General features: G+C 43.7%; 2 protein-coding genes across 5 annotated transcripts in view; one reads left to right on the top strand and one right to left on the bottom strand.

Moving 5' to 3' along the window:
* Window positions 1-6,150, top strand: part of rfxank (regulatory factor X-associated ankyrin-containing protein) — a 30,815-nt gene extending 24,665 nt beyond the window's left edge. For all 3 annotated transcript variants that reach the window (XM_059990941.1, XM_059990938.1, XM_059990940.1), the window contains one exon: window positions 5,819-6,150. In XM_059990941.1, the coding sequence (XP_059846924.1) occupies window positions 5,819-5,874 (56 nt within the window). In that variant the 3' untranslated portion in view covers window positions 5,875-6,150. The remainder of the gene's footprint in view (window positions 1-5,818) is intronic.
* Window positions 14-24,255, bottom strand: nr2c2ap (nuclear receptor 2C2-associated protein). 2 transcript variants are annotated; one of them, XM_059990943.1, is made up of 6 exons: window positions 24,135-24,255; window positions 21,630-21,720; window positions 15,233-15,338; window positions 13,154-13,221; window positions 9,266-9,494; window positions 14-265 (listed from the first exon to the last, which is right to left on the bottom strand). In XM_059990943.1, exons 1-5 carry the CDS (start codon window positions 24,170-24,172, stop codon window positions 9,315-9,317), a joined length of 483 nt encoding a protein of 160 aa, XP_059846926.1. In that variant the 5' UTR covers window positions 24,173-24,255; the 3' UTR covers window positions 14-265; window positions 9,266-9,314. The 2 variants fall into 2 exon arrangements, with proteins under 2 accessions (XP_059846926.1, XP_059846925.1); XM_059990942.1 differs by lacking the exon at window positions 14-265 and having other exon boundaries at window positions 9,153-9,494; window positions 24,135-24,254.
* Between the last annotated feature and the right edge of the window lie 2,635 nt (window positions 24,256-26,890).

Below are 26,890 nucleotides of genomic sequence, written 5' to 3'. Positions count from 1 at the left end.
CAAGTCCTTCATGTCCTTTCTGCAATCTTACCCAGATTCTTTATTTCCACTTCCACTGCTCCCCCCGCCGTTTCCATGCTGCTCTTCCGTGAGTCCCAACAGATGCTCCATAAAATCCAAAGTTCCCGGGGCTACTTGTTGTAGGCATCCAGTCAAAAAGGCATCAATGAAAGGCTATCACAAGTCCTTCCACAATTTGTCCTGGTTGTCCAGTTGTAATAGTTGAAGAATCAGTAACATTAATTTATTTTTATGGTGTTACGGTCTGCAACAAGATAGAGGAGCAGAATTAGGTGATTGGGCCCATTGAGTTTGTCTCTACCTTTAATCATGGCTGATCCAATTTTCCGCTCAGTCCCAATCTCCTGCTTTCCCCCGTATCCCTTCATGCCCTGACTAATCAAGAATCTATCCTAAAGAAATTTCTCCTCATCTCCCTTCTAAAAGGACTGCCTTCTATTCTGAGGCTTTGTCCTCTGGTCTTGGACTCTCCCACTATAGGAAACATCTTCTCCACATCCACTCTATCAGTGCCTTTCACCATTCGATAGGCTTCAATTGGGTCACCCCTCATTCTTCTGAATTCCAGTGTAAACAGGGCCAAAGCCACAAACACTCTGTATGACCATCTGTTCAATCCTGGAATCATTTTCATGAACCTCCTTTGAACCCTCTCCAGTTTCAGCACATCCTTTCTAAGATGAGGGGCCCAGTCCTGCTCACAATACTCCAAGTGAGGCCTCACCAGTGTTTTATAAAGTCTCAACGTTACCATCCTTTTATATCTTGAAATGAATGCTAATATTGCATTTGCCTTCCTCACCACAGACTCAACCTGCAAATGAACCTTTAGGGAATCCTGCACAAGGACTCCCAAGTCCCTTTGTGTTTCAGATTTTTGTATTTTCTTTCTATTTAGAAAATAATTAACCCTTTCATATCTTCTACCAAAGTGCATGACCTTACACTTCCCAGCACAGTATTACATCTGTCACTTCTTTGCTCATTCTTCTAATATGTTTAAGTCCTTCTGTAGCCTCTCTACTTCCTCAAAACTACCTGCCCCTCCACATTTCTCCATATCAGCTGCAAACTTTGCAACAAAGCCATCAATTCCATAATCCAAATCATTGACATAAAACATAAAAAGAATCACTTCCAAAACAGACCCCTGTGGAACACCACTAGTCACTGGCAGTCAACCAGAAAATGCTTCCTTTATTCCCTCTTTTTTCCTCCTGCCAATCAGCCTCTGCTTTATCCATGCTAGAATCTTCCTTGTAATATCAATACTGTAATACAATTTGTTAAGCAGCCTTATGTGTGGCACCTTGTCAAAGGCCTCCTGAAAGTGCAAGTACACAGCATTACCTATTCTCCTTTGTCTACCCTGCTTGTTATCTCTTCAAAGAATTCCAACATTTGTCAGGCAAGATTTTCTTTTAAGAAAACCATGCTGACTATGGTTTATTTTATCATGTGCTTCCAAGTACAGCCACATCCTTAACAATCAAATCCAACATATTCCCAATCACTGAGGTCAGACTAACTAGCCTGCAAATTCCCTTCTCTGCCTCTCTTGAAGAGTGGAGTGACATTTGTAATTTTCCAGTCTTCCGCAACCGTTCCAGAATCCAGTGCCTCCATAATCTCTTCAGCTATCTCTTTCGGAACCCTAGGATGTACACCATCTGATCCCCAAGAACTTTCTCCCTAATATTGGTAACATCACGCTCTTTGTGACCCCTGACATATGGAACTTGCAATATACTGCTAGTGTCTTCCATCTTTATCTTCTTAATGATTTTTTTAGTTGCCTTCTTTTGGTTTTTATAAGCTTCCCAATCCTCTAGTTTCGCACAGATTTTTGCTTTATTATATGCCCTGTCTTTGGCTTTAATGTTGACTTTGACTTGTTAGCCACAGTTATGTCATCTTGCCTTTGGAATACTTCCTCCTCTTTGGGATGTAGGTATCCTGTGCCTTCCGAATTGCTTCCAGAAATTCCAGCTATTGCTGCTCTGCTGTCATCCCTGCCAGTGTTATTTTCCAATCAATGCTGGCCAACTCCTCTCTCATGTCTCTGTAATTGCCTTTACTCCACTGTAATGCTGATACATCTGACATTAGCTTCTCCTACTCAAATTTCAGGGTGAATTTGATAATATTATGTTCATGTACCCCTAAGGTTTCTTTTAGCTTAAGCTCTCTAATCAATTCTGGTTCTTTGCACAACACCCAATCCAGCATTGCTCATCCCCTAGTGGGCTCAACCACAAACTGTTCTAAAAAGCCATCTTGTAGGGATTCTAGAAATTCCCCACTTTGGAAACCAACATCAACCTGATTTTCCCAATCTACCTGCACATTGAAATCCCCCATGAATATTCTAACATTGCCTTTTTGGCATGCAATTTCTATTTCCTGTTGTAATTTGTATACCACATCGTTACTACTGTTTGGAGTCTGTATATAATTCCCATCAAGGTCTTTTCACCCTTGCAGATCCTTAGCTCTGTTGACAATAATTTAACTCCTTCCAACCCTATGTCACCTCTTTCTAATGATTTGGTTTCATTTTTACCAACAGAGCCACCCTTTCTGACTTCCTGCTTGTCCTTTCGATGCAATGTATATCCTTCAACATTAAGCTCCCAGCTATCATCTTCTTTCAGCCATAATTCAGTAATGCCTACATCATTCTGGCTGCCAATCTGTAACTGTGCTACAAGTTTATCTACCTTATTCTGTATACTGTGCACATTCAAATATAGTAGAGATAGTATTAATAATTATCTGGATAGATGGGATCTGATTAGGAGTAGCCAGCATGGATTTGTGCGTGGAAGGTCATGTTTGACAAACCTTATTGAATTTTTTGAAGAAGTTATGAGGAATGTTGACGAAGGTAAGGCAGTGGATGTAGTCTATATGGACTTCAGCAAAGCCTTTGACAAAGTTCCACATGGAAGGTTAGTTAAGAAGGTTCAGTCGTTAGGTATTAATGCTGGAGTAATAAAATGGATTCAACAGTGGCTAGATGGGAGATGCCAGAGAGTAGTGGTGGATAATTGTTTATCGGGATGGAGGCCGGTGACTAGCGGGGTGCCTCAGGGATCTGTTTTGGGCCCAATGTTGTTTGTAATATACATAAATGATCTGGATGATGGGGTGGTAAATTGGATTAGTAAGTATGCCGATGATACTAAGGTTGGAGGTGTTGTGGATAATGAGGTGGGTTTTCAAAGCTTGCAGGGAGATTTCTGCCGGTTAGAAGAATGGGCTGAACGTTGGCAGATGGAGTTTAATGCTGAAAAGTGTGAGGTTTTACATTTTGGCAGGAATAATCCAAATAGAACATACAGGGTAAATGGTAGGGCATTGAGGAATGCAGAGGAACAGAGAGATCTAGGAATAACAGTGCATAGTTCCCTGAAGGTGGAGTCTCATGTAGATAGGGTGGTGAAGAAAGCTTTTGGAATGCTGGCCTTTATAAATCAAAGCATTGAGTACAGAAGTTGGAATGTAATGTTAAAATTGTACAAGGCATTGGTAAGGCCAAATTTAGAATATTGTGTGCAGTTCTGGTCACCGAATTATAGGAAAGATATCAATAAATTAGAGAGAGTGCAGAGATGATTTACTAGGATGTTACCTGGGTTTCAGCGCTTAAGTTACAGAGAAAGGTTGAACAAGTTAGGTCTCTATTCATTGGAGCGTAGAAGGTTGAAGGGGGATTTGATTGAGGTATTTAAAATTTTGAGAGGGATAGATAGAGTTGACGTGAACAGGCTGTTTCCATTGAGAGTAGGGGAGATTCAAACTAGAGGACATGATTTGAGAGTTAGGGGGTAGAAGTTTAAGGGAAACACGAGGGGGGTATTTCCTTACTTAGAGAGTGATAGCTGTGTGGAATGAGCTTCCTGTAGAAGTAGTAGAGGCCAGTTCAGTTGTGTCATTTAAGGGGGATAGGTATATGGACAGGAAAGGAGTGGAGGGTTATGGGCTGAGTGTGGGTAGGTGGGACTAGGTGAGATTAAGAGTTCGGCACGGACTAGGAGGGCTGAGATGGCCTGTTTCCGTGCTGTGATTGTTATATGGTTATACATCAAGCAGAACAAGAGCAACACCTGTCCCTATGCCACCTCCCTCACTACCATTCTGGGCCCCAAACAGTTCTTCCAGGTGAGGCGACACTTCACCTTTGGGGTGATCTACTGTATCCACTGCTTCCGGTGTCCTGTATATTGGTGAGACCCGACATAGACTGCGAGTCCGCTTCGCTGATCACCAATGCTCCAACCGCCAGAAAAAGTTGGATCTCCCAGTGGCCACCCATTTCAATTCTACTTCCCGTTCCAGCATGTCAGTCCATGCCTTGCTCTACTGCTACGATGAAGCCACACTTGGGTTGCCGGAGCAACGTTTTATATTCTGCCTGGGTAGCTGCAATCTGATGGCATGAACATCGATTTCTCGAATTTCTGGTAATTGCCCCCTACCCTTTCACCATTTTCCCTCTCTCACCCTATCTCCTTACCTCCCTCTGGTGCTCCTCCCCTTTCCCTTTCTTCCATGGCCTTCTGTCCTCTCCTATCAGATTCTCCCTTCATTTCTTTCACCAATCAACTTCTTAGCTCTTTACTTCAACCCTCCCCTTCTCCCGGTTTCACCTATCACCTACTACCTTTTATTTCTTCCTCCGCTTTCCCCACCTTCTTACTCTGACTTCTCAACTATTTTCTTCTGTCCTGGACATTGACTGTTTACTCCTTTCCACAGATGCTACCTGGCCTGCGGTGTTTCTCTAGCATTTTGTGTGTACTGCTTGGATTTCCAGCGTCTGCAGATTTTGTGATAACACCTTCAGTCCTGTATTCACCCTTTTCAATTTTGACTTTACCACTTATGTTGCAACTCATCCTGTTAACTACAATTTTGCCCTATCATCAACCTCTCCTTACTAGGTGTCTCTGTTTGTAAACCAACTACCTCATCTTCAGCACTATCACTCTTGTTCTCATCCTCCTGCCAAGTTAGTCCAAATCTATCCAAACTTCCCTGCTTGCAAGGATATTGGACCCTCTCAGGTTTAGGTGTAACCCCTTCTTTTGTGCATATCATACCTTCCCCAGAAGAGATCCCAATGATCCATAAATCTGAACCCCTGAATCCTGCACCAGTTCCTCTACCACACATTCGCTAATCAAGTAATCCTATTGTTACCCTCACTGGCACATGGCAGAGGCAGTGATCTGGAGATTCCTACCCTGGAGGTCCTGTTTCTCAGCTTTTGACAAGCTTGCTAAAATCTTTTGTGTATAAGAAGCATTAATCAAGTGGACAGCCAGAGACCTTTTCCCAGGGTGGAAATGGCTGGTACAAGAAGGCATAATTGTAAGGTGATTAGGGGAAAGTATAGGAGGGATGTCAGAAGTAAGTTCTTTACACAGAGAGTGGTGGGTGTGTGTAACTCCCTGTCAGGAGTGATGGCAGAGTCAGATACATTAGGGACATTTAAGAGATTCTTAGAGGTATGGACAATAGAAAACTGGAGGGTTATGTGGGAGGGAAGGGTTAGATTGTTGGCACATCATGGCTGAAGGGCTGTACTGTGCTGTAGTGTTCTATGCTCTGTAGTATTGATCCATGTGGAACAGACATGCAGTCAGAATAACCCCCATCCACCAGCACTGCCCTCTGATTTGAGGTGCAAGGTCTGTCAATATATCTAACTCGTGCTGGACCGGTGCGTGGTACTTGGCACACTGTTGTGGCTTGTTTTTATGAATCTTGCACCTTGTTCATTGTTTTACAGTCCAGCAAGTAATTGAAAATCATGTACTGAAGCTGCTCCAGAACAGCAAAGAATAATCACAGTACAAGTGGTCGACCCCCGGGGTGGCAATGACGATCTTGCCGTTACTCCCAGCCTACAGCCTACCAGCACCCTCCCATTGCTGTCGTCTGTTGTGGATGAAATGTAATCAACTGGCCGTGAACCTGCTGGATCACAGTGCTTTGTGCAGTGCAGGAGCAGTTAGACTTTTAACTGGTGGCAATGTCTGTTGTTTGGCACTGGTCTGGAGAAGGCAACCTGCAGATTTCTAACATGCAAACAAGACATTAAAGTTTATTTTTTTAATATGCCTTCCCCAGTTCTGTTGTGATGTATTTCTAGATTACAGCCAGGGAGTTGCATGTTCTTTGATATTTCCATGTGTCATAGAAAACAATACAGCACGGATACAGGCCCTTTGGCCTATTGACTCCATGCTGACCGGTGTCCACTCAGTCCCAGTTTCCTCCATTTGACCCACATCCATCTAATAACCTAGCCAGAGAAATAGCTGGACAACTCTGTTTCTCTCTGTTCTTGGATACCACAAGTGATATGTTGCAGCCACCAAGTGGCAATCTGCATGGTGTACATGTGGGCAGCACAGTAATGGAGCGATTAGTGTAATGCTGTTTCAGCACCAGCAACACAGGTTCAAATTTGCTGCTGTCTGTAAGGAGTATGTATGTTCTCCTGTGACCATGTTGGTTTCTTCCCACATTTCAAAGACGTACAGGTTAGTAGGTTAAATGGTCACGTGGGTGTAATTGGGCAGTGAAGCTTGCTGGGCTGGAAGGGCCTGTTACCAGACTGCATCTCTAAATAAAATCTTTGTATCCTCACCCACACCTGAATCCCAACAAGCCAGACACTGACCCCATACCATTTACTGTGGCGCTTTGAAAATGGCAACACCTCATTGCCAATCTTCACCACCGGGAATGTATGAGAGACAGTTTCCACAGCTCCCACTATGGATTTCAGGGATTACAAATGCCCCTTGTCCCAGTTATAGAATGAGAGTAATTTGGTATTCAATGTGTGGCCATAAACATTATTGTATATTATTTTTCTAGAGCACTTTTCATACAGATGTAGTCCAAAGAGCTTTACAATGGAATAAAAGTACAAATATGAAAATAATATAAAAAGAAATGAAAAACAGATGTCAGTTAAAGCAAGGTTAAATAAATACATTTTGAACTGGTGTTTAATAGTGTCAGCAACTCACATTAAATGCTGGAGGAACTCAGCAGGCCATGCTGCGTCAATGGCAAACAAGTAGAGTTGACGTTTCGGGCTGAAGTGTCGACTATACTCTTTTCCTAGATGCTGCTTGACCTGCTGAGTTCCTCCAGCATTTTGTGTGTGTTGTTTCGATTTCCAGTATCTGCAGATTTTCTCGTTTGTGATTTAAAAGTCAGCATTACATAAAGTCTTGGGTATTGAATTCCATAGTTGAGTGTAGTTCAAAAAAGTTGACCTGCCAATTATCTTTTGAGGGAGATTGCTTAAATTTAAGACACCAGTGGGAAAAAAACTTGAGAGTTTGAGCAGGATTAGAAAACGGATATGATTCCATGTTGTACTCCAACCCCAGACCATTGAGGGCTTTAAAAACAAGAAAGAACTGAGAATTAATTCTAAAAGATACAGGAAGCCAATGCAGAGTAGCTTGTACAGGAGTGATATGTTCCTTCATCCTGTTTTTGGGTGAAAGTCTGGCAACAGCATTCTAAGTGAATTAAAGTTTGTCACCAGATTGCTTTGGAAGGTGCATTGCAGTAATGTAGTCTAATTGATATAAAGGTGTGATTTAATTTTTCGGCATCATTACCTTTTCAGAAATGGACATGCCTTTGAAATATTTCTTAAGTGTTTTAATGCTGCTTTGGTCACTGTCCTTATATGTGATTTAATATTCAAATCTGAATCGAGGATAACACCCAGGATTGTTACTTCTGTTTTTACAAGGGGAGCCAAGTTTATCAAGAAGGTTATCTCTTTTGGCTTTGGAACCAACCAAAAATAATTGTTTTATCTTCATTTAGTTTTAAGAAATTATTACTCAGCCATTTGTTTATTCCTGTCATATTGCTGTTAAGGGTGACGGGGGAAAAGTTTAAAGGGAACATGGGGGGGGGGGTGCTTCTTCACACAGAGTGGTGGGAATGTGGAATGAGCTGCCAGATGAAGTGGTAAATGCGGGCTCACTTTTAACATTTAAGAAAAACTTGGACAGGTACATGGATGAGAGGTACATGGAGGGATATGGTCCAGGTGCAGGTCAGTGGGACTAGGCAGAAGAGTGGTTCTGCACAGCCAAAAAGGGACAAAAGGCCTGTTTCTGTGCTGTAATGTTCTATGGTTCTATATCAGAAGTCTGAGAAGATCAGTGTTATCATCAGGCTTGACCAGAATATGTCATCTGCATAACTGGAAATTAATTTTATGTTCTTTAATGATGTCTCCTCAGGGAAGCATGTATAAGGAGAAGAATAGGGGACCAACACAGCTTCCCTGAGCAACACCTTTGTATCTCTTAGAAAATTAGTCAAGACTGACAAAAAAATTAAAGACAAAACATACTTTGTAGTCTTAAAGACTTGCATAACCACCTAAAAGAGTCTTGCACTGGTAGAAGCAGGACCTGTCTGTTGCCTCAGGTGCTTGGAAAGGATCCAATGATGCTACTTTACAGAGAATGGAACTGCCTAGAGTATCTTGGCCTTTTTGAAAGCCTCTTTGTTATTAATCCTGATACTCTGGGCCCTGCCAGATGGCTGGTATTAAGAGTTTCTGCTAACAAGTTGACCATTTCCTACACTTCTGGACTTTGGAAAACAATTCATTGGGGTAGCATGGTAATGTAACGGTTAGTGTGACACTGTTACAGCTTGGGGGCGTCTTGAGTTTGCAGTTCAATTCCAATGCCTCCCTGTGAGTATGTGGGTTTCCTCCGTGTCCTCTGTTTGCCTCCCACAGTCCAAAGGGATACTGGTCAGTAAGTTAACTGGTCATTGTAGATTGCCCTGTGACTAGGCCAGGGTTAAACAGGTAGGTTGTTGGGCCAGAAGGGCCTGTTCTGTGCTATATTTCTAAATAAACAAAGTGGTTTATCTAAATAGGAACTGAAATTGATGACTATAAACAAGCCTTCATTATAGAATAAATGCCAATTAAGCTCAGAGGTCACAATGAAAAGAGATGCTCACTTCACCCTACCAGTATATGTGCCAATTCATGCTGTTTCCAGCACCCTGCCCACATAATCATCACCATCACATTCAAAGTATAATGTGTGAACACTAAGTGTAAAAATATAAAAACTGTTGCTTTATTTTGAATTATTAGTAATCCATCCATTTTGTGAGACATTGGGTATGAAACCTCCTCTCCAAGGCTTGTTTGAATTGCCTGATGTACCTGGTCAAGTTGATGCATCATCGGGCACTCTCTGTATTATTGGAGCTTTTCAAGCTGGTTCCTGGCCCATTCCTTCATGCTGCTGCTGGGCAGTGTGATGCGAAAGTTTTAACTCTTTCTCACCAAGAACATCAAGGTGATAGAGAATAATTCTTCCAAAAAAATCAGTACTTTCCTCAAACGTGATCTTCAGTTTGTCAACAACTGGTTGCTCACTGATCGAGAATCTGTGAGTCACAGGTTAAGGAGGAAGATGACTTTATCTGATGTGGATATTTTTCAAACGTAAAGATTCATTTTGAAACAGTGCTCATTATTTGTGAGGGAGGGGCCAGCTCAGCTTGTGGTCAGTACACAGAATTTCAGATTTGCCCTTAGCCAGGCAGCATCTGCATGTTAAAACTTTGCAACTCTCAAAAACTGGTTAAAATGCACCTGTGTTCAGCTCTGATCGAATCATTACAGAAAGGATGTGGAAGCTTTACAGAGGGTGCAATGGAGATTTACCAGAATGCTGCCTGGAATAGAGAACATGTCTTATGAGGATAGGTTGACATTATGGCTTCTCACTTTGGAGCGAAGTATTAAAGGTGACTTGATAGAGGTGTACAAGATAAGAAGCATAGATTAAGTGGACAGCCAAAGACTTTTTCACAGGGCAGAAATAGCTAATGTGCGAGGGCATCATTTTAAGATAATTGGAGGTAAGTATAGTGGGGGAGTGTTAGAGCTAGGTAGTTTTTTGTATGCACAGAGCAGCAGGTGCATGGAGCGCACTGCTTGGGTGGTGGTAGAGGCAGATGCATAAGAGACATTTAAGTGACTGAGGCACATGCATGAATAGAAAATGGCAGGGTCTGAGAAAGAGAATGGTTGGATTGATCTTAGTGGGTTGAGAGGTAGGGACATCATGGGCTGAAGGGCCTATACTGTGCTGTAATATTCCTTGTTCTCAGAGAGAACACTCTGGCCTTAAGACAGACTGACCCAGGATCAAACAAGCAGCTGATTTGTAGTTCGCCTGCTGCTGTCGCCTAGTACCACTGGATGAGAATGATAGACCTCCCAGCCCTGGCACTGCAATGTGAACTGCAGGAACTTAAAGTTCCCACTGTTTTTCTGATGCCTAACAGCTAGTGCACCGTCTGTGCCAGATATATATAACATATAACCATATAACAATCACAGCATGGAAACAGGCCATCTTGGCCCTCCTAGTCCGTGCCGAACCCTTAATCTCACCTAGTCCCACCTACCCGCACTCAGCCCATAACCCTCCACTCCTTTCCTGTCCATATACCTATCCAATTTTACCTTAAATGACACAACTGAATTGGCCTCTACTACTTCTACAGGAAGCTCATTCCACACAGCTATCACTCTTTGAGTAAAGAAATACCCCCTCGTGTTTCTCTTAAACTTCTGCCCCCTAACTCTCAAATCATGTCCTCTAGTTTGAATCTCCCCTACTCTCAATGGAAACAGCCTGTTCACGTCAACTCTATCTATCCCTCTCAAAATTTTAAATACCTCGATCAAATCCCCCCTCAACCTTCTACGCTCCAATGAATAGAGACCTAACTTGTTCAACCTTTCTCTGTAACTTAATTGCTGAAACCCAGGTAACATCCTAGTAAATCATCTCTGCACTCTCTCTAATTTATTGATATCTTTCCTATAATTCGGTGACCAGAACTGCACACAATATTCCAAATTTGGCCTTACCAATGCCTTGTACAACTTTAGCATTACATCCCAACTTCTGTACTCAATGCTTTGATTTATAAAGGCCAGCATACCAAAAGCCCTCTTCACCACCCTATCTACATGAGACTCCACTTTCAGGGAACTATGCACAGTTATTCCTAGATCTCTCTGTTCCTCTGCATTCCTCAATGCCCTACCATTTACTCTGTATGTTCTATTTGGATTATTCCTGCCAAAATGTAGAACCTCACACTTCTCAGCATTAAACTCCATCTGCCAACGTTCAGCCCATTCTTCTAACCGGCAGAAATCTCCCTGCAAGCTTTGAAAACCCACCTCATTATCCACAACACCTCCTACCTTAGTATCATCGGCATACTTACTAATCCAATTTACCACCCCATCATCCAGATCATTTATGTATATTACAAACAACATTGGGCCCAAAACAGATCCCTGAGGCACCCCGCTAGTCACCGGCCTCCATCCCGATAAACAATTATCCACCACTACTCTCTGGCATCTCCCATCTAGCCACTGTTGAATCCATTTTATTACTCCAGCATTAATACCTAACGACTGAACCTTCTTAACTAACCTTCCATGTGGAACTTTGTCAAAGGCTTTGCTGAAGTCCATATAGACTACATCCACTGCCTTACCTTCGTCAACATTCCTCGTAACTTCTTCAAAAAATTCAATAAGGTTTGTCAAACATGACCTTCCACGCACAAATCCATGCTGGCTACTTCTAATCAGATCCCGTCTATTCAGATCATTATAAATACTATCTCTAAGAATACTTTCCATTAATTTACCCACCACTGATGTCAAACTGACAGGTCTATAATTGCTAGGCTTCCTTCTAGAACCCTTTTTAAACAATGGAACCACATGAGCAATACGCCAATCCTCCGGCACAATCCCCGTTTCTAATGACATGTTAAAGATCTCCGTCAGAGCTCCTGCTATTTCTACACAAACTTCCCTCAAGGTCCTGGGGAATATCCTGTCAGGACCCGGAGATTTATCCACTTTTAAATTTCTTAAAAGCGCCAGTACCTCCACCTCTTTAATTGTCATAGGTTCCATAACTTCCTTACTTGTTTCCCACACCTTAGACAATTCAATATCCTTCTCCTTAGTGAATACCTGCAACTATAACCCCAGCAGTACTATCCTGACCACTGGTTACCTCAAATTTATGATCCCATGCTCTCAGAGCTTGTAAAGTATCAACTGTGTCTTGGTGCCTCGAGTCAGAGTGTCGTAGGGTCACGCCCGGCACATACGAAAATCAAGATTGCTGATTCAGGTGAGTTCAGCATGCTACATTGTTGGAGCTGCTCTAAATTTCTTTTAGATGCTGTAATCGAACTAGCATCCACCACTTCCACTGGCAATTCGTTCCACACTCACATCACCATCTGAATGAAGAAATTCCCCCTCGGGTTCCTTTGAAATATTTCACCTTTCCCCCTTAATGACCTCCAGTTGCAGTCCCACCCAACTTCAGTGGGAAAAAAACTGCTTGCATTTGCCCCATCTATACCCCTCATAATTTTGTATACTTCTATCAAATCTCCCCTCATTCTGCTATGCTTCAGGGAATAAAATCCTAACCTATTCAATTTTTCCCTGTAACTCAGGTCCTCAAGTCCTGGCAACATATTTGTAAATTTTCTCTGTACTCTCAATTTTATTGACATCTTTCCTGTAATGTAGGTGACCAGAACATTAACAATGGCAGTACTTCCATTTTGTAAAGTGATTTAGTGTGTAGTATAGTTGTCAAAGCTGTTTTGTACTCTACCTTTCTCCTCCCTGTTAAAATCATATCTGGACCTTCTAAGCACACACCTAGCACTGCAAAACCCTCCTTCCTGTGCTTTTCCCTTTATCCACAAGTTTACAAACCTCTGTCTTTCTGATTTAACCACTTGGCAGTTTGCTGCACCGAGAGAGCTGCAGCCTGGCCTCCCACTGTCGAACAGGAAATCACTGCTACAGATGTCGAGGGAGCTCCTGTCCTCGCAGTGCAATAGGAGGAACAGCACAACATCAGGTTGAACAATTTAACCCCATTGTGACACCTAAAGTGCATCCAGTGGACTGTTCCCATCACTCAAACACAGTGCAACCACAAAGACATATATTGCCAATTCAAGTTCTGTAGGATATCTGCTGGCAGTTGGTGTCTTCAGGATAGAAATTGGTGATTTTCATGAAATTGGCTCCTCTACTGCTACCTAAGAGACAAGATAAATAACTTTAATCAAGTAGCTGGTGTGAAAATAGAGTCATGGAGAGACCCGGCAGAGAAATAGACTCTTCAGCCCATCGAACTTACATTGACCATCAGCCAGCCATTATCACTGGTTTTACAGGAACCTCATTTATATTTATACATAAAGTCATAGAACATGACCTCACAGAAACAGCACCTTTGGCCCATCTGGTCCATGTTGAACCATTAATCTGCTTAATCTCATCAACCTGCACCCAGACCATAACCCTTCATTACCCCTCCTATCCCTGTAACTAACCAAATCTCTCTTAAATGTTGAAATTGAATCTGCATCGACCACTTCTGCTGGCAGCTCATTCCACACTCTCATCACCCTCTGAGTTAAGAAGTTCCCCTTCATGTTTCCCTTAAACACTTCACCTTTCACCCTTAAAACATGACCTCTAGTTATAGTCCCATCCATCCTCTGCCTGATACATTTACCCAATCTATACCCTCATAACTCTGAGTTCAGTCTAACTAGCAGAGATAAGATTAATCCAAGAGATTCTGCACGTGCTGGAATCCCAAAACAACATACACAAAATGCCGAAGGAACTCAGCAGGTTAGGCAGCATCTATGGAGGGGAATAAAGAACTGGTGTTTCAGGATAAGATTTTTCATCAGGGCATGCTAAGTTCCTTCAGCATTTTGCATGTTACTCGAGATAACATGAAGGCACTTTTAGTCTGAGCAATGGTCAATGACAGACTCTCCTGCCCCAAAGTCTCAGCTGCTCATATCTATGATATCCAAGGTTATTCTTGTACTAATTACAACATCAGTGAGAGTATAGCTTAACTCCAGATGCAGTGAGATACCATAATGCGTGATAAATGAAAATAGGCTTGGAAACTAGTCTGAGATGCAATAAGGAGGTCACTGGACCACTGATTCAGAGACTACACTTCCAATCTCACCACAGCACCTGGTAATTTAAAACTGATTTAATTTAATCAATTGGGAATGAAATGCTGGTATCAGGATTTATCACATAGAACGTTGAGGAATCTTGGGATCTATGTCTATAGATTCCACAAAGTTGCTGCACATGTTGTTTGGGTGGTTAAGAAGGCATATTGTGTGTTGGCTTTCATTAGCCATAGGATTGAGTTTGAGAGCAGCGACGTAATGTTGCAGATCACACTTGAAGTATTGTATCCAGTTCTGGTTGCCTCATTATAGGAAGAATGTAGCAGCTTTAGTAAGGGTGCAGAGGAGAATTACCAGGATGTTGCCTGGATTAGAAAGCATGTCTTATGAGAACAGATTGAGTGAGCTAGGGTTTTTCTCTTTGGAGTGAAGGAGGATGACAGGTGACTTGACAAGATGATAAGAGGCACAGATTGAGTGGGCAGGCAGAGACATTTTTCCCAGGATGGAAATGGCTAACGAGACGGTATCAGTTTTAAAGTGATTGGAGGAAATTATAGAGGGGATGTTAGAGGTAATTTTTTTTTTATGCAGAGAGTGGTGGGTACATGGAATGCACTGCCAGGTGTGATGGAAGAGGCAGCTACATTAGGGGCTTTTAAGAGACTCTTAGATAGAAACATAGATGTCAGAAAAATGTAGGGGTATGAAGGAGGGAAGGGTTAGATTGATCAAGGGTCAGTATAATGTTGTGGGCTGAAGGGCCTGTACTGTGCTACACTGTTCTATATCTCAGATTGTTGCCAGAAGATCCGATTCAGTCTCCCTGGGAAATAAATCTTCCATTTTTACCTGGTCTGGCCAAATCTGACTAAACCAGCAGTGACATTTTGGCCCAGCAAGACCCACGGTGTCTGAAACTGCCACAAACAGTTCATTCTCCAAGCATTTGGGATGGGAATAATTGTTGGCCTAGCCCACAACACCACTTCCTGTAAAAGAAAACAGTTCACTCCTACCTCAAGGGTATTGGTAGATTAAGTTACCCATATTCAGCTCCTGATGTCTGGCTACTAACTGGTATCATGGATGGATTTACCTTCGAGTCTGCACATCCTGCCTGTGAAACCGCCCTGGAACTGGAGCTGTAGTTCAGTTATTTTTACGGACTGAGGAAACTGGAGCAACACCCACTGAGCAGAGCCCTGAGAATGCAAAATGAGAAGTCAATCAAAAGAGGGTCAGCACAGTTAGTGTAATGCTTTATAGCACTGCCAATCGCGGTTCAATTCCTGCCGCTGTCTGAAAAGTTTATACATTCTCACTGTGACTGTTAGGTTTCCTCCAGGTGCTCTGGTTTTCTCCCATATCCCAAAGATGTACAGGTTAGGGTTTCTATGTTGTGGCCATGCTGTGTTGGTGCCAGAAACATGGTGACACTTGCGGGCTGTCCCCAGCACACCTTCAGGTCATTGACGTATATGATGGATTTCACAGTGTGTTTCGATGTACATGTGACAACTAAAGCTAATCCTTCTCTTTCTTTAAGAAAAATCATCAAAGGGAGATTGAACATTTGGCTGAGTGGTGTAATAACAACAACCTTTCACTCAAAGTCAGTAAGACCAAGGAACTGATTGTAGACTTCAGGAGAGGGAAACCAGTAACCAAATGAGCCAGTAATCATCAAAGGATCAGAGATGGAGAGGGTCAGTAACTTTAAATTCCTGGGTATCACTATCTCAGAGGGCCTGTCCTGGACCCATCATATTAATATTATTGCAAAGAAAGCACAACAATGCCTCTACTTCCTCAGGAGTCTGTGGAGGTGTGGCATATCATCAAAAACCTTGGCAAACTTCTATAGATGTGTGGTGGAATGTGTGTTGACTGGCTGTATTACGGCTTGGTATGGGAACACCAATGCCTTTGAGTGGAAAATCCAAAAAAAGGTAGTGGATTCGGCTGAGTACATCACAGGTAAATCCCTCCAACCACTGAGCACATCTACACAAAATGTTGCCATAGAAAAGCAGCATCCATTATCAGAGATTCTCACTACCCAGGTCATGCTCTTTTCTCACTGCTGCCATCAGGTAGAAAGTACAAGAGCCTCAGGACTTGAACCACCAGCTTCAATAACCGTTACTACCCCTCAACTACCAGGCACTTGAACAAAAGGGGATAACCACACTCATTTAAGCACTTTGTTATATTGTTTGTTATTTATTGCTATTTATTTATATCTGCATTTGCACAGTTTGCTTAGTTTACAGACACTATATACAGTTACTTGAGAGAATAGGGGGTATGTTTACAGAGCCAGTGTTCTGTTCTGGGTGTCAGATGTGGGATTTTGAGGAGACGTCCTGAGATGCAGCTCCTTAGAGATGGTGTTAGGAAACTGGAGTTGGAGCTTGATGACCTTCTGCTTGTTAGGGAAAGGAGAATGTCAGAGCTCCCCTGTGCCCATCTCCTTCAACAATAATTACTCCATTTGAGTACTGTTTGGGGGGGGGGGGGGGAGGAGAACAATCTACCTGAGAGAAGCAAGAGCGGCTGTGCCTCTGGCATTGAGTCTGGCCCTGTGGTTCAGAAGGGTAGGGAACTGAAGAGGATGGCAGTAGTAATAGGGGACTCTATAGTTGGGGGGTAAGACAAGCGATTCTGTGGATGCAAAAAAGGTTTGCCTCCCAGGTGCTAGGGTTGAGATCTTTCTGGACGCAACCACGATATCCTGAAAAGGGAGGGAGAGCAGCCAGAAGTCATGGTACATATTGGTACCAGCCACATAAGGAAAAACAAGGGAGGAAGTCCTGATAAAAGAATACAGGGAGTTAGAAAGGAAGCTGAGAAACAAGACCTCAAAAGTAGTAATCTCAGGATTGCTACCTGTGCCATGCAACAGTGAGTATAGGACTAGAATGAGGTGGCAGATAAATGCGTGGCTGAAGAATTGAAGCAGGAGGTAGGGATTCAGATTTCTGGATAATTGAGACCTCTTCTGGGGCAGGTGCGACCTGTATAAAAGAGTCAGGTTGCACTTGAATCCGAGGGGAGCCAATGTTCTTGTGGGCAGATTTACTAGAGCTGTTGGGAGTGATTTAAATTAATATGGCGGGGGATGGGAACCAGTACGATAGAGCTGAGGACAGCCAGCAGATTCACAAGTAGATAATTGGTGTAACTATAAAGAAGGGCAAGAGAATGAGGCAAGTACTGTATTGCAGGACTGAAGGTGCTGTACTTAAATGTACTAGCATTCAGAATAAGGTGGACAAACTCATGGTATAATTAGAGATTGGTCAGTATGATGTTGTGGACATCACTGTGTCTTGGCCGAAGGAAGGACATAGTTGGGAGCTTAACATCAAAGGATATACTTCGTATAGAAAGGATAGGCAGGAAGGCATAGGTGGTGATGTGACAGTTGAATCTTTGTAGGTGGAGTTAAGAAATTGCAACGGTGAAAGAAACCATTATGGTACTCATTAGTTCTCCAAGTAGTAGCCAAGAAGGGTAATGTCACAATTCTAATAGGGGACTTCAACATGCAAAGGGATTGGGAAAATCAGGTTGGTGTTGGATCACAAGAGAGGGAATTTGTTGAATGCCTACGAGATGGCTTTTTGAGCTACTTGTGCTTGAGCCTACTCGGAGAAAGGCCATCTTAGATTGGGTGTTGCGTAATAACCCAGATTATGAGGGAGCTTAATGTAAACTAACCCTTAGTAGGCAGTGGTCAGAATATGATTGAATTCATACTGCAATTTCAGAGGGAGAGGCATAAGACACATGTATCAGCATCGCAATGGAATAAAGGGAATGACAGAGGCATGAGAGAGGAGCTTGCCCAGCTGGATTGGAGGAGGATACTGGCAGGGATGACAGCACAGCAGAGATGGCTGAAGTTTCTGGGAATAGTTCACAAGGCGCAGGATAGATATGTCCCACAGAGGAAGAAGTTCTCAAATGGCAGGAGGAGGCAACCGTGGCTGACAAAGGAAGTTAAGGACTGCATAAAAGCCAAGGAATGGGAAAATAAGTTAGCAAAAGTGAGTGGGAAGTTGGATAATTGGGAAGCTTTTAAAAAAAACTACAAAAGGGGAAAAATGAAATATGTAGGCAGATTGGCCAATAATATAAAGCATGCTACCAAGAGATTTTCCAGTTATATAAAAGAGTAAAAGGGAGCTGAGAGTTGATATTAGACCACTGGAAAATAATGCTAGTGCGGCGGTAATGGGGGACTAAGAAATGGCAGATGAACTTGAGTACTTTGCATCTGTCTTCACTGTAGAAGGCACTAGCAATGTGCCAGAAGTCATTGAGTGTCAGGGAGCAGGAGTGAGTGCCATTGCTATTACAAAGGAAAAAGTGCTAGGCAAACTCAAAGGTCTTATGGTGGATAAGTCACCTGGACCAGATGGACTACATCCTAGAGAGGTGGCTGAAGAGATAACAGATGCATTGGTCATGATCTTTCAAGAATCACTTGATTCTGGTATGGTCCCAGAGGAGTGCAAGATTACAAATATCATTCCAATCTTTAAGAAGGTAGGAAGGCAAAAGAAAGGAAACTATCGGCCAGTTAGCCTATCAGATAGTTAGCCTGGGGGGCACAGCGGAACAGGTGAGAAGACAGCTGAAATGTCTCCACCCAAGCAAGGCTGCAGGCCCAAATGGTGTCAGCCCCAGGGTGCTCAAAGCCTGTGTCCCCCAGCTATGTGGAGTACTTCACCATGTCTTCAACCTGAGCCTGAGTCTCCAGAGGGTTCCCGTGCTCTGGAAGCCTTGCCTTGTTCCTGTACCGAAGATGCCGCGCCCCAGTGTCTCCAATGACTACAGACTGGTGGGATTGACCTCCCACATCATGAAGACCCTGGAGAGACTTGTTCTAGAGCAGCTATGGTTAGGCCAGACTTGTTCTAGAGCAGCTATGGTTAGGCCAGACTTAGACCCCCTCCAGTTCACCTATCAGCTCCGACTAGAAGTTGAGGATGCCATCGTCTACCTGCTGAACCGTGTCTACGGCCACCTGGACAAGCCGGTGAGCACTGTGATGGCCATGCTTTTTGACCTCTCCAGTGCGCTCAACACCATCCGCCCTGCTCTGCTGGGTGAGAAGTTGACAGTGATGCAGGTGGATGCTTCCCTGGTATCATGGATTATTGATTACCTGACTGGCAGACCACAGTACATGCGCTTGCAACACTGTGTGTCAGACAGAGTGGTCAGCAGCACTGGGGCTCCACAGGTGACTGTCCTGTCTCCCTTTCTCTTCATCATCTACACCTCGGACTTCAACTACTGCACAGAGTCTTGCCATCTTCAGAAGTTTTCTGATGACTCTGCCATAGTTGGATGCATCAGCAAGGACGATGAGGCTGAGTACAGGGCTAAAGGTGGGAAACTTTGTCACATGGTGTGAGCAGAATCATCTGCAGCTTAATGTGAAAAAGACTAAGGAGCTGGTGGTGGACCTGAGGAGGGCTAGGACACCAGTGACCCCTGTTTCCATCCAAGGGGTCAGTGTGGACATGGTGGAGGATTACAATTACCTGGGGATACAAATTGACAATAAACTGGACTGGTCAAAGAACATTGAGGCTGTCTACAAGAAGGGTCAGAGCCGTCTCTATTTCCTGAGGAGACTGAGGTCCTTTAACATCTGCCAGACAATGCTGAGGATGTTCTACAAGTCTGTGGTGGCCAGTACTATCATGTTTGCTGTTGTGTGCTGGGGCAGCAGGCTGAAGGTAGCGGACACCAACAGAATCAACAAACTCATTCATAAGGCCAGTGATGTTGTGGGGGTAAAACTGGACTCTCTGACGGTGGTGTCTGAAAAGAGGATGCTGTCCAAGTTGGATGCCATCTTGGACAATGACTCCCATCCACTCCATAATGTACTGGTTAGGCACAGGAGTACATTTAGCCAGAGACTCATTCCACCGAGATGTAACACTGAGTGTCATAGGAAGTCATTCCTGCCTGTGGCCATTAAACTTTACAACTCCTCTCTTGGAGTGTCAAACACCCTGAACCAATAGGTCGGTCCTGGACTTATTTCCACTTGGCATGATTAACTTATTATTATTTAGTTATTTATGGTTTTATATTGCTTTATTTCTACACTATTCTTGGCTGGTGCGGCTGTAACGAAACCCAATTTCCCTCGGGATCAATAAAGTATGTCTGTCTGTCCGTTCAGTAGTTAGGACAGTGTTGGAGTTCATTATTAAGGATGAGGTTTTGAGGTACTTGGGGACTAGTGATAAAATAAGCCAAAATCAGTATGGTTTCTGTGAAGGGAAATCTTAATCTGTGCAGTGAGATTCCCCAAACAACAATGTGACCGAGACTGATAGTGATTCGATGACTTGTGGTGGTCAACTGTAGCAGACAAACAGCAATGTGACTGATGACTGATGTTCGTTCGATGACCTGTGGCAGGTAAGTGTTGTTAGGAGTGGCACCTTTACTCCCACCAAGAATTTAACACCCAGAGTGCACTCCATTTGTGGTCAATTAGCCTGAAGTCAAAGCTGCTGGGGTTAGATAGTCAGGATTCAGGGGAAAACTGAAAATAAATAAATAAATATCCTGATTAGGGTATGAGCCATTGTTCCTTCATTGTTGCTGAGTCTAATTCCTGGAGCTGCAATCCCACTGGGTAAGTACGTTTAACACATGGACTGCAGTCCTTCAAGGCAACAGCTCACCAGCAGCTTTCAAGGACGATTGAGAGTTGCAGTAAGTGCCAGGCAGGTTCATGTCCTATCAATGAATTCAAAAAGAGCAATGACTGAGATCAAGAGTGTACCTTGGGTCTTCAGTCTAGCTGTTTCGGTTTATTTTTGGAGTGTCCAGACCTTCCGAATCACATACTGCTTTGGGACATGGCTTAACAAAGTCTCCAGAAAGTGGTGGACATAGCCCAGTCCATCACTGGAAAGGCCCTTCCTACTACTGAGCACATTTACAAGGAATATCACCACAAGAATGCAGTGTCCATCATCAGAGACCCCCACCATCCAGGCCATGCCTCTTCTAACTCCTCCCAATGGCCCCATTAGCATGCCCCACACTATCCTCCATACTGTCTCCATAAAGTACTCATTTAGTACCTTGCCCATATCCTCTGTCTGCAAGCAGAAACTTAATCCTTGATTCTTGAGTTGACTTTGCCAATCCCCAATTTAATCAATGTTCAATAAACCAAAAGATATGGCTGTTTTTGGATAACCAATAACAGCCATATCTAACCCTTTTTATGCCATGGACTCTTACTGTTAACCAAGGATACCTTGTACCCCAGATTGGGAACCCCTGCTCCACACAAACTGACTGGCATGTTGCTCGAAAATTACATGAGCTGTTTGCTTCTGTGGGACACGATTCAGTCTCTGAACCACTCCACATTATACTTTCTCCTCGTGGAGGTATCAGAACCAGCTCGAGAACCCAAACCACTCAAACATATATCCACTCACCTGGTCAGAGTTCCAACATGTTTCGTCATTTCGGTCAAATAAGAACTTTTTTCCAAACTGCTTTACATCACGGTTAAGGACAGAGCTCACTCTGTAGACAATCAACAGAACAGGTTCAGTAACATGATCAAAACATTTTAATTGGATTAGATTTCTATATGACAAATATGGTAGGGTGGAGCCATTGAATCAAACACCACTGGATACACCTCCACTGCCTATCCTTACTTCAGAAGACAACCCATCTCTTCTGGGTGTGAGGTCAGGGAAGTTTCTCTGTACTGTTTCCAAGATCTTTCCATCCATTAGAAGACTACTTCAACTGCAAGCTCAATAAGGCCATATGGAACTTAAGCAGATCCCTTCTGGGGCTGTATCTAATTCCCATGTAATTCTCACAAAATGTTGGAGAAACTCAGCAGGTCAGGCAGCATTTATGGAAATGAACAAGCAGTTGACGTTTTTGGCTGAGAACCTTCTTCAGAACTGTGTATTGCTTTGCATTTCTAGCATCTGCACAATTTCTCGTGTTTTTCCTGTTAGTTTTCCAGTTGACTGCTATTCCTGCTTTCTGGCCTTCTATGCATCGTACAGTGGAACACCACATCCCTTGGTAACCTCACAAAGATCAGCATGTACACAGTGAAATAAGACTATAAGACACAGGAACAGAATTAGGCCATTCAGCCCATTGAGTCTACTCCACTATTCCATCATGGCTGATCCCAGATCCCACTTAACCCCTAACACTTGCCATCTTGCCATATCCTTTGATGCCCTGACCGATCAGGATACGATCAACTTCCGCCTTAACTATATGCACGGATTTGGCCTCCACCGTAGTCTGCAGCAGAGCATTCCACAGATTTACTTCTCTCTGGCTATAGAAAATCTTCCTTATCTCTGTTCTAAACGGTTGCTCCTCAATTTTGAGGCTGTCCCCTCCAATTCTGGATACCTCCACTCTAGGAAACATTTTCTCCACATCCACCCTATCTAATCCTTTCAACATTCGGTAGGTTTCAATGAGATACCCCTGCATTCTTCTAAATTCCAGTGAGTACAGGCCCAAAGCTGCCATTGCCCTTCGTGTGTTATCCCCTTCATTCCTGAACCTCCTCCGGACTCTCTACAACAACAACACACCGAGATATGGGGCCCAAAATTGATGACAAGTGCGGCCTGACTAGTGTCTTATAAAGGCTCAGCACTACCTCCTTGTTTTTATATTCTATTCCCCTTGAAATAAATGCCATCATTGCATTTGCCTTCTTTACCACAGACTGAACCTATAAATTAACCTTTGGGGAGTCTTGCACGAGGACTCCTAAGTCCCTCTGCACCTCTGATGTTTGAACAGACAGGCAGACATACGTTATTGATCCTGAGGAAAATTGGGTTTCGTTACAGCTGCACCACCAAGAATAGTGAAGAAATAATAGCAATATAAAACTATAGATAATTAAATAATAATAAGTTAATCATGCCAAGTGGAAAAAACCTTCTCCCCATTTAAGTCTGCACTATTGTTCTTTTTACCAAAATGCATTATCATACCATCTCCCACCTTTTTGCCCATTCTTACAATTTGTCTAACTCCTGCTGCAATTGCATTGCTTCCTCAGCACTAGCTACCTCCTCCACTATCTTTGCATCATCCACAAAACCATCAATTCCATTATCAAATCATTGACAATTATCCAGAAATCCGAATCCCTGCCCCCTGCTCCAATCCCTCAGCCACACATTTATCCTCCACCTCACTCTTCCTCTACTCACTGTCACCTTACACAGGCAGTGATCCCGAGATTACTACCTTTCAGGTCCTACTTCTCAACTTCTTTCCTAACTCCCTGTAGTCTGTTTTCAGGACCTCCTCCCTTTTCCTACCCATGTCACTGGTAGCAATATGTACCACCATCTCCGGCTGTTCGCCTTCCCACTTCTGGATATCATGGATGTAATCAGAAACATCCTGGACCCTGGCACCTGGGTAGCAAATTACCATCTGACTTTCTTTCCTGCGTCCACAGAATCGCCTGTCTGACCTCCTATCACTGCTGCCATCCCCTTCCCTTCTGAGCCAAAGGGCCAGACTCTGTGCCAGAGGCGCGGCCATTCTTGCTTCCCCTAGGCAGGCCGTCCCTCCAACAGTACTCAAACAGGAGTACTTATTGTTAAGGGCAACAGTCATTGGGGTACTCTAACCTCTGACTCCTGCCCTTCCCATGGCTTAACATGACCTTGATCAGTGTGTGTGTGGGGACGGGGGTGCGGTGAGCTGTCCAAGTGGGTACTACAGCTTGCCTGACGATAACTATAACCCGACCCTGATCGGGGGGGGGGGGGGGGCTAAGCAAGTGCTGAACTTTGACGAAGGATGACCTGCAGGGTAGGGAGGGAAGGAGCCCCTTACACCTTCCTTGGTAGAGACGTATCTCCACCCCGCCATCGGGAGCGCCCCCCCCCCCCCCCCACGGGAACGGACCGCGGGAGCGCGCTCACCTGCTGACCGTGTCTTCACTAAGCACTGACTCCGCCATCACGCTGCCGTAAGCCCCGCACACTACAGTTTGCGATAATCGTGGCTACTGCTTTCGCGACACTTTTGGCAGGTACCGTAAAGGCGTTTGCGGCTCACGGGATGCTGCCAATCACCCTGGAATCTCCAGTCTGAGGCAAATTCACTGTGGCTCTTTCATCCAAGCTAAATTTACATTCACTTAGACTGGAATTAAATCTCGCAAATATAACGTCTTTTAGTAAGATATTGGTGTTCAGCGGTGAGGGACGGTGAACTTATTCAAAGATATAAATTCTCTGTAAGTAGAATGAAATGGTGTTTAACGAAATTCCACACACAAGTCGCGGGAGGAACGGCAGGTCAGGCAGCATCTGTGAAGGGGAGTAAATAGCCGACATTTTAGGCAAAGACTCTTCAGGTCTGGAAAGGAAATGGGAAGGTGGGGGGGGGAGCGGAAGGAGGATAAAGAGGCGGGTGATAGGTGAGACCAGGTGTGTGTGTGTGTGTATGTATGTATATGTGTGACTCTGTGTGTGTGTGACTGTATGTGTGTGTGTGTGTGACTGTATGTGTGTGTGTGTGTGTGTGACTGTATGTGTGTGTGTGTGAGTGTGTGTGTGTATGTGTGACTCTGTGTGTGTGTGATGTATGTGTGTGTGTATATGTGTGACTCTGTGTGTGTGTGACTGTATGTGTGTGTGTGTGTGTGTGTGACTGTATGTGTGTGTGTGTGTGTGTGACTGTATGTGTGTGTGTGTGAGTGTGTGTGTGTGTGTGTATGTGTGACTCTGTGTGTGTGTGATGTATGTGTGTGTGTATATGTGTGACTCTGTGTGTGTGTGTGTGTGTGACTGTGTGTGTGTGTGTGTGACTGTGTGTGTGTGTGTGTGTGTGTGTGTGTGTGTGTGTTAGGAAGCTGATAGGAGGAAGTGGTAAAGGGCTGAAGAAGAAATAATCTGATAGGAGAGGAGAGTGGACCATGGGTGAAGGGAAGGAAGAGGGCACTAGAGTGTGTTGATGGGTAGGTGAGGTGAAGAATAGAGGTAAGGGGCCAGAGTGGGGAATTGAAGAAGAGGGAAGTGGGAAGGAGACAAATTACCTGAAATTGGAGAACTAGACGTTCATGGTATCAGGTTGGAGGCCACCCAGATGGAACATGAGGTGCCTCTCAGTGGCAGTAGAGAGGACCATGTTGCAATGGGGATGAGAAGTAGAATTGAAACCAGTGTCCCAGCTGCTGTTATGGGAAGCAAATTCCCACACCCCTATCATGAATCAACAAAGAGATTTGTTTTGAAAGTAATGTTGGAGGGAAAGATCATTTCAGTGGGTAGAAGTACCCTGTGATTTAAGTAATACAGAACGAGTTCAAAGTAATGTTATAAAAAAGTACACTCTCTGCCTTGAGATCCATTTTCTTGCAGGCATTTATAGGGAAAAAGAAATACAATGGAATTTTACATAACAAAATTACCCAAGAACAGACAAAGACTGACAAATAACCAAAGTGGAAAAGACAACCATGGCAAATAATACTGAGAACATGAGTTGTAAAGAATCCTTTAAAGCCAGTCTGCAAATTGTGGAATCAGTTCAGAGTTGTGGTGAGTGAAGTTATCTTCACTGGTTTAGGAGCCTGATGGTTGAATCAGGTTTAATATCACTGGGATAGTGTCTGTTGTGAAATTTGTTGTCCTTGCAGCAGCAGTAAAATTAATTACATAATGATGGAGGAAATAAACCTGTGAATTACAGCACGTGAATGGCTCAGCTCACACAGCGGCCCTCTTTGAACAGTTTAATTGTGGGGGGTGGCAGGGTACCATAGCGGTTAGCACAATGCTGTACAACGTGCCTGCGGTAGGGTTGGCATTCATTTCTGTCTGTAAGGAGTCTGTACCTTCTCCCCGTGACTGTATGGGTTTCCTGCAGGTGCTCCGCACGGTCCAACAATGTACAGGTCAGGGTTAGTGAGGTGTTGGCATGCTATGTTGGCACTGGAGGTGTGGTAACACTGGCATAATTCTTGCTGATTTGATGCATTTCATTGACTGTTTTAATGATTAGGCATCACAATAGTGTAATGGTTAGCATAGGGTGTCAGAGTTTGGAGTTCAGTCTGGTGTCCTCTGTAAAAAAAAGTTTGCATGTTCTACCTGCTTGCACGTTTGTTTCCTCTGGGTGCTCTGGTTTCTTCTCACAGTCCAAAGACATACCAGTTGGTAGGTTAATTGGTCATTGTAAAATTTCCTGTGATTAGCCTAGTGTTTAACAGGGGGGTTGCTGGGTGATGCAGCTCAGTAGGCTGGAAGAGCCTATTCTACAAAACAAACTAATCTTTAAACTCACCACCAGATGGGGCAGTTCACCATCAAATGCTGGTCCAGTGCCTAGATTCAGGGTGAGAACTCTGGGGCCTGCCTTTGTGTCTAAGTGCTGAAGATGTTCACTGACAGAAAGCCTTTACTGAACTACAGGATGATTACAGGAAAGAACAAGGCCACTCTGCCCATCTATAGGAGACCAATTCTGGTTGTTTCTCTTTCCTTCCTCTGTCCTTAACTGTGCAAAATATTCCTTTCCAATATCGTGTCATAGCACACTACAGCACAGAAAAAGGCCTGTTGGCCCATCTGGTGTGTGCTGACCTGACCATCTATCTAGTCCTATCTATCTACACTTAAATCATATCCTTCCAAACCTTTATTTCTACCTATCTAAACTTTGCTAAAATGTT

Source organism: Hypanus sabinus, chromosome 16 (assembly GCF_030144855.1).
Source record: "Hypanus sabinus isolate sHypSab1 chromosome 16, sHypSab1.hap1, whole genome shotgun sequence".
Classification (NCBI taxonomy): domain Eukaryota; kingdom Metazoa; phylum Chordata; class Chondrichthyes; order Myliobatiformes; family Dasyatidae; genus Hypanus; species Hypanus sabinus.
The sequence above is the reverse complement of the archived record's forward strand: the minus strand, read 5'-3'. Positions and strand labels throughout refer to the sequence as shown.

Excerpts from the sequence above, each read along its gene's own strand:
- nr2c2ap (XM_059990943.1), bottom strand. The coding sequence starts at position 24,172 with ATGGCGGAGTCAGTGCTTAGTGAAGACACGGTCAGCAG. Across the intron at positions 13,222-15,232 it reads CAGGATGTGCAGACTCGAAG|GTAGCAGTAGAGGAGCCAAT; the intron begins GTAAATCCATCC and ends CTTGTCTCTTAG. Across the intron at positions 9,495-13,153 it reads AAGACACCAACTGCCAGCAG|AGATTCTCGATCAGTGAGCA; the intron begins ATATCCTACAGA and ends CCTGTGACTCAC.